Consider the following 6786-nt stretch of genomic DNA (forward strand, 5'->3'; position numbering starts at 1 on the left):
GGAATCATAGATGCCCCACCTCTGCCTTCCAAGAGCTGGGATTACAGGCAGGGACCACCACACCTACAAGTTTGGGTTGTATGGTGGTTTTTACTATGAATATTTTGAAGTGCAGCAGACTCTGGAATCGCTGAGTCATAGCAAGTACTGTCTTCAGGCTTACTAAGTGTTGACATAGTTTCTAAAAGTGGTTCTTGTCAGTTCACACTACCACCACTGTATCCAGAGCCCCCCATTGACATGTGTTAGTCGGCCTTATGTGTGCTGGTGTGTGTTCTTAAGCATGTGGAGGCCAGAGGAAACCCTCTGGCGTCATTTCTCAGACACTGTTCTTTTGTTTGGGATTTGGCCGTTGGTTTTTGTTTGTTGAGACAGGGCCTCTCACTGGCCTGCAATTCACCAAGTAGTCTAGGCTGACGGGCCTGCCAGCCCCAGCCATCTTCCTGTCTCCACCTCCTCAGAGCTGGGATTACAAGCTTGCCCCACCAGACCCAGCAAGGTGAGTTCTGGGGAAAGAACTCAGATCCACACACTTTATCAACTGAGCCATCTTCCCAGCCCATTACTGTCAGGCTTTTACATTATTCTGTGATTTGGTGGGTGTCTAATAGTACTGCATTATGGTTTTCATGTTCACTTCTGTGGTTACTCATGAGGATGCTGGTATTTGTATATATTGGTCTTTTACATGTCCTCTTCAGTGTTGCATCTTATTTTTGTTTCCTTTGAAAATTAGACTTTCTATTTCTTACTGGTCTGTAGGTATTTTGAATGGATCCTGGATATTAATTTTGTTATATACTAGAAACTTCCCCACCATGCAGTTTATGGTGCTGTTTTAATGTAGTTGTGTTTATGGCTAAAAAATATTCCTCTCAGTGTCTAAATCATATGCTCTCATACAGGTGTAACACAGGATTTTGGATAGACCCTTTTTTTTTTTTTGGTCTTTTTGAGACAGGGTCTCCCTGTAGTCCCAGCTGTCCTGGAACTCACTATGTAGACCAGGCTGGTCTTGAACTCACAGAGATTCTCCTGCCTCTGCCTCCCAAGTGCTGGGATTAAAGGCGTGCGCCACCATGCCTGGCGTGGGATAGACTTTTTTAAAAATTGGAAAGGTACTGGAGAGCATACAATATACATTGTATAATACCCTCAACAAGAGGTCACATGGTGCCCATAACCATATCAATAATATTTCTACAGCAAAATGTTTGCAGTCGTGTGATAAATAGCAACTACAAAGTCTCATGTCATTTTAGGTCAATTTTTCATCAAATGAGTTCCAAATAGTTTGGTGCTTCAAAGATATAGAGACTTTATATAAGCTGTGGTAGCAAAAACACAGAAGAACTGTATTAGTGAAAGTTTAAAAGAAGCTCCTGGTGGGAAGAGCTTCCTGGAATTCATAGGTCTTCAGTGTTGATTCAAATTACTAACACATTATTCATATTTTTCTTGAAATTTGTACACATCTAAATTTCCTATTTGTTTAAAAAATCCTCTTTCTGGGGGGCTGGAGAGATGTCTCAATGGTTAAGAGCACTGGTTGCTCTTACAGAAGACCAGGATTCAGTTCTCATGACCCATAAACAGTCCATAACGCCAGTTCAAAGGATGTGATGCCCTCTTCTGACCTCTGTAGGCACTGCACAACATGGGTGCACTAAATATATATGCAGGCAAAACTCATACACCCCATTTTTTTTAAAGCCTCTTATGTCCACATATCTATAGTTTCCATTACTGAAACGGTTACTATTACTAACATCTCTCATTTACTGTTCAGTGCTATCAGATGCTGTTAAAAAAAAAAAGTTTGAGATTCTTTTTTCAACGTTAGATGCAGTCTTCTATTAATGAATTGGCTTCAAGCCTAGCAAAAGCAAAGTTCTGGCTTTTTACTGATTTCCATAGTGTAAGTGTTGCCACTGGGGGCAGTGGGCGTCAATGATCCTGGAGTAGAAAGAGGTGCACAACGACGGCTGTCTGGAGTTGGATATGGCTGGTTCTGGCACTGCTTTTTGTCTATTTCATTAACTTCTGCTTTAATGTTATTTCTGTGCTTCTACTTTAAAATTATTATTTCTATTTTAATGTTTATGAGTGCATTGCCTGCATGTAAGTGCACCATGTTGTGCAATGCCCACAGTGGTCAGAAGAGGGCATCAGATTCCCCTGGAACTGGAGCTATGGATGGTTGGTAGCCAACATGTGGGTGCTGGGAATCCAACCTGGGTCCTCTGCAAGAGCAGTCAGTGCTCTTAACAACGGAGCCAACTCTCCTGCCCCTGTGCACATGGATTTTCAGACTAGTAGTTGGAGCAGATGGAACCAGAGCCCAAAGGGCTCATTCAATCAACCTCTTCTTCATGAACATTCTGCTGAACGACATGAACTCACATGCCTTTCAAAACACTGTAAGTGTAAAGGATGGGATCTGCCTCTAGTTGGAGGCATTCATCTCTTTTAAAGGTTGATCGAGTGGGCAGGGATCTGGCTAGAAGACCACCTTCCTAAGACTGGTTCACCTTAAGATAATGTGCTTTTACTTCCCAGAATTCCTGGCCCCAGTGCAGTGCCTACGCCACCCTGAGGTTCAGCTAGGTCTGCCCACCTTTCCTCTGTGCTGCCTTTTTCGTTGCCATGCTCATGCTGGCCAGAACCTACCTGTGCTTTAAGCTCCCAGGCTTCAGGTTTCCTTACTTTTCCTAACGCTCCCCCACCATGTGGCTGCCGGCCCCCAGGTAGCTGACCATATCGGAAGCAGCATGACCTCTGGGCCTCCTCTCCATCCTCCTCCTCCCTTCCAGGAGACTGGGAGATTTGCAACCTGCCTGCCATGGGATTGCCTTTTAAAGGGTAATAAATTGTCCTCAAGCTTTTGTCTGAGTTCGTTCCTTGTCCTGGAGCTTCGATTTGTGTCCGTTCCTAAATTCTTTTATTGAGACTAAGCACCCCAAGAGGGGACCCTGCTTTTCCAGATACCATACGTACACCCCAAGATTTCAAGATTTTACTCCTAGTACACCCCAAGATTTCTGGTCACACTTCTTTCCTGCCTTTTAATTCTTAGCAGACGAAATGAACTCATGCCTGCACACCAAGGTAGCATCAACAGGGCTGACTGGCATTCACCCATAACACCTCGTGAATATTCTGCTGAAAGACACAAACTCATTCCAAGCATCCTCTCTAAACACTGGAAGCAGGTCTTTTCATCCCTTATTAAGGCACAAGTGAGGCTCGGAGATCACCAACATGTATCCTCCCGCATACACTGAACTTCCTGGCTTGGACGCCCAGGGCAACCCGGCTCTCTGGCCCACGCCCTCCTTCCCTCTGCTCTAACCAGGGGCGGACATTCCTGCGCCGCCACAGGAGTCCACTCTCCATCCCTGCACGCTGAGCTTCCGCCGCCACATCCCCCGCAGTTAGACGAAGTTCCTTTGCTAATTGGCGCAGCCCAGCCTGTAAGCATCCAGAGGAAGCTCAGCCACAGCAACCACACGCGGAGCGGCCCGCGCGGTGCCAATCAGCCGACAGTTCCCGCCCACAGGCCCCGCCACTCAGACCGGAAAGTACCCTCCAGGTACAGCGCACACCCGGAAGTCCCGCCCTCTCCGTATGGCGAACGGCAGCCCGGAAGGGTTAATCCGCGGCCGCCAGTTTTGCAGTAGGTGAACGGACCTCACAGGCGTCTCTGCAGAGGCAGAGCCCCCACTGGGCGCCGCGCCCTTAACGTGGACTGCTGCGGGCGAGACCCGGAAGCCCGCGGGGTCCGGAAGTGGCGGCGCACGCCTCGGGACCCTCGACATCTCAGGACGTGCGGTACGCGGTGAGACGCGGCGACGGCTGCCTTTCGCCGCGTTCTCCTCGGGTTGGAGGCGGGCGCGGCGGTCACCACTTGTCCCTCATTCCCCTGTGTGACCCGGCGGGAATGGCTGCCCCGTCCATGAAGGAGAGGCAGGTGTGTTGGGGCGCCCGCGACCAGTACTGGCGGTGCCTCGACGACAACGCAGACGACACGGCCCGCTGCCGTCAGCTGAGGAGCTCGTTCGAGGCGAGCTGCCCCCAGCAGTGGGTAAGTCCCGGGGAGCCTCCAGATGCCGAGCGCACCCACCCCAGGGGTGACCGCGGGCAAGGTCACGGGAGAGGGCCCGGGTTGCAGGACCTCGTGGGACCGAGCGTCCACACAGGCGGTGCTGGGAAGGCGGCAGCGGCGCAGCACTGTGACGTTTCGGGGTCCAGTCCTTGCGCAGCCCTTCCCTGCAGGCCTCGGCCTCGTCTGCCCCTGTCAGTGTCACTTCTTTGCGCTCGTCACCTTGTCCAGTTCTCACAAAGCCTGGGATGTCTGGTTTCATCCCTTGTAATGATGGTCATTGCCCCTGAGAGGTCTTGAGTCCAGTTTTATGTGACAGGAGTCATTCCTCAGAAAGGAGAAATAATTGTTCAAAATGAAGGAGTGGAGAGAGGATTTGAACTTAGGTCCAAAAGTTTGTGTTTACTGAGCTGGACAGCAGCCCGCCTGAGAAACATGAGGGACTGCACTGTTCAGTCCAGGGCCAAGAGAACCAAGGGCCAGGTGACGGCGATGCATTCACAGAAGCAGGTTTAGAAGGAAGAGAAACACTCAGAGAGGTGCCGACTTAAGGACAGGTTGTTGTTGCAAAAACTGCTCTTGGGTCTGGAGAGATGACTTAGTGATTAAGAGCAGTGGCTGCTCTTCCAGAGGACCCAGGTTCAGTTCCCAGCACCCACATGACAGCTAACAACAGTCCCTAACTCCAGTTCCAGGGGTTCTGGCCTCTGCTGGCTTTGCAAGTAAAGGGTGCACTTGCATACATGCAGGCAGAACATTCATACGTAAAATAAATTTTAAAAAACAACACAGCTCTCACCTCAAAGGGATAGTTTATTCTGGAGTCAAATATGAGTAATGTGTTCCCAGTATGGCCTGGGAACACAGGTTGAAGTTTCCCCAAATACCATGTTCCAGTGTGGCAGAAGCTTCATGAAGTTTTATACAGAACAAAGGACATCTAACACATTTTTCAAGTACATTGATGGAGACAGCAGGAAGGTGGGTTATAACAAGCAGGAAAAGTCTCTGCTATGGGCCTCAGATTCTGAGGACATTAGTCTGTTAGTGATCTGTGACTACATTCCAAAAGGTTTCACCTGATAATCACCAGGATGTTAGGCAAGGAGTGGCTGTTAAGGAAGCTAAAGATAGCCCAGAACAGATTTTAATTAAATTCTGGCTTGCAGCATTCCAACTTCTCCACAGTTATTGAAGTTCTAATAAATAAATCAGTCTTGTTGAAAGTTCAGTGTAAAGTATCGTTTCTTTCCATTCACATTGGGCTGGAATGTGTAAAGGTTCTCTAAATGGAATTTTCCCTTGAGCAGTTAGAGGCATAATAGATGTCAAAGTTTGTTAATTTGCCACAAAAATGTGAGGGACATTTTATGCTTTTTTATACAGTATTCTTGGTATAACACCCATTCTAGCACAGTTAGCCCAATATCACCAGGGATAAATCTCAAGTCAGACAGTGAGATTTATGAATAGCTTGATACCAAGTACCAAACACCAGAGGGAGAGAATCCATCACACTAAAGTGATATAAGATTTAGGGGAAGGATGGAACTGTAAGTAAGGCAGTGTTTTGACAGCCTCAGAGCAGGGAGGAAGTCGTCCTGTTTTCCATGAAGTTAAAGATTGAACATGTTCAAAAACCCTATATTAGGGTTTTGTAGGCTGCTCAGGGCTGCCTTTGTGAAGGTACCTTTGATCCTCTTAAGTAGGAGGATGTTACATTCTTCCTGATCAAACTTGAAGGTGCAAACTTCTGCCTATCTGCTGTGTTCTAGAATGGGGTTTCTCAGAGAGCAAGAAAGCAGTATTCATGCAGAGGGTCCGTTAATACATGCAGTGAAGACTTTTAATGAAAGCAGCAGTGTTTTCTAGTCCACTAGTGCAGATGTGCGGCATCCTGCCCTTTGCCTTGTCTGCAGAACTGCTCAATACAGGCCTGGCGCACTGTCAGCTCACACATGTATACTTTTCTTGGATTTGCCTCTATACTTCTAGGATTTTACCCCATTAAGACTTCAAATTCCCTGTGGAAAGAGGATGGATATAAATAAAAGGAAAACTAAGTCTTTAATAATCTGACATTTTATCTATTTACCTACATAGAAGACATACTTGACAAAATGCCAGAGCTGATAAATTAGAATATATATTGAATTTAATGGGCCATTGTCTGGAAAACTGAAGATTCCTGACTCGCCCAAGAGCTCTGTGGACTCTGTTTCCCAATGGGCTCCATGTGTGCAGAAGTCTGTTTAAATTCCTAGAAGATGCAAACACTGAACAGGATCTGTAGCCATGAAAGAATGGGGCTCACGGTTCTGTGGGCTTCTTAGCTCACTACATCATCCCTGACTGAGAAGGGCTCAGAATACCTCACTCTTCCATAGTTTATACTGAATAACTTGTCACATTCAAATATGTGGGTTTTTTTGCACATCTAAGCTGCATCATTTGCCCTAATAACAAACCTATTTGTCTCAACAGATAAAATATTTTGACAAAAGAAGAGACTATTTAAAATTTAAGGAAAAATTTGAAGCAGGACAATTTCAGCCTTCACAGTCAACTGAGAATTCCTAGGCTTTTCCTAAGATTTTTACAAAGACTGAAATTACTCTTCTCCTGGACATTTAAAGATGCTCTGCTGATTCTGGGACAATGGCAGTGTGAATCATGGTATACAC

The 6786-nt window shown here is 46.7% G+C and overlaps 1 protein-coding gene across 1 annotated transcript in view; it reads left to right on the forward strand.

Annotated features, from left to right (window-relative positions):
- Positions 1-3612: 3612 nt before the first annotated feature.
- The window catches only part of LOC103745119 (cytochrome c oxidase assembly factor 6 homolog), a gene marked incomplete in the record, with an annotated part of 3935 nt that continues 761 nt past the window's right edge, over positions 3613-6786 (forward strand). Inside the window, 2 exon segments of the mRNA XM_017801649.2 lie at positions 3613-4084; positions 6587-6778. Coding sequence (XP_017657138.1) covers positions 3941-4084; positions 6587-6682 — 240 coding nt within the window.

The sequence above is a fragment of the Nannospalax galili genome, unplaced genomic scaffold, assembly GCF_000622305.1.
Source record: "Nannospalax galili isolate Female #2095 unplaced genomic scaffold, S.galili_v1.0 scaffold1463, whole genome shotgun sequence".
NCBI lineage: Eukaryota > Metazoa > Chordata > Mammalia > Rodentia > Spalacidae > Nannospalax > Nannospalax galili.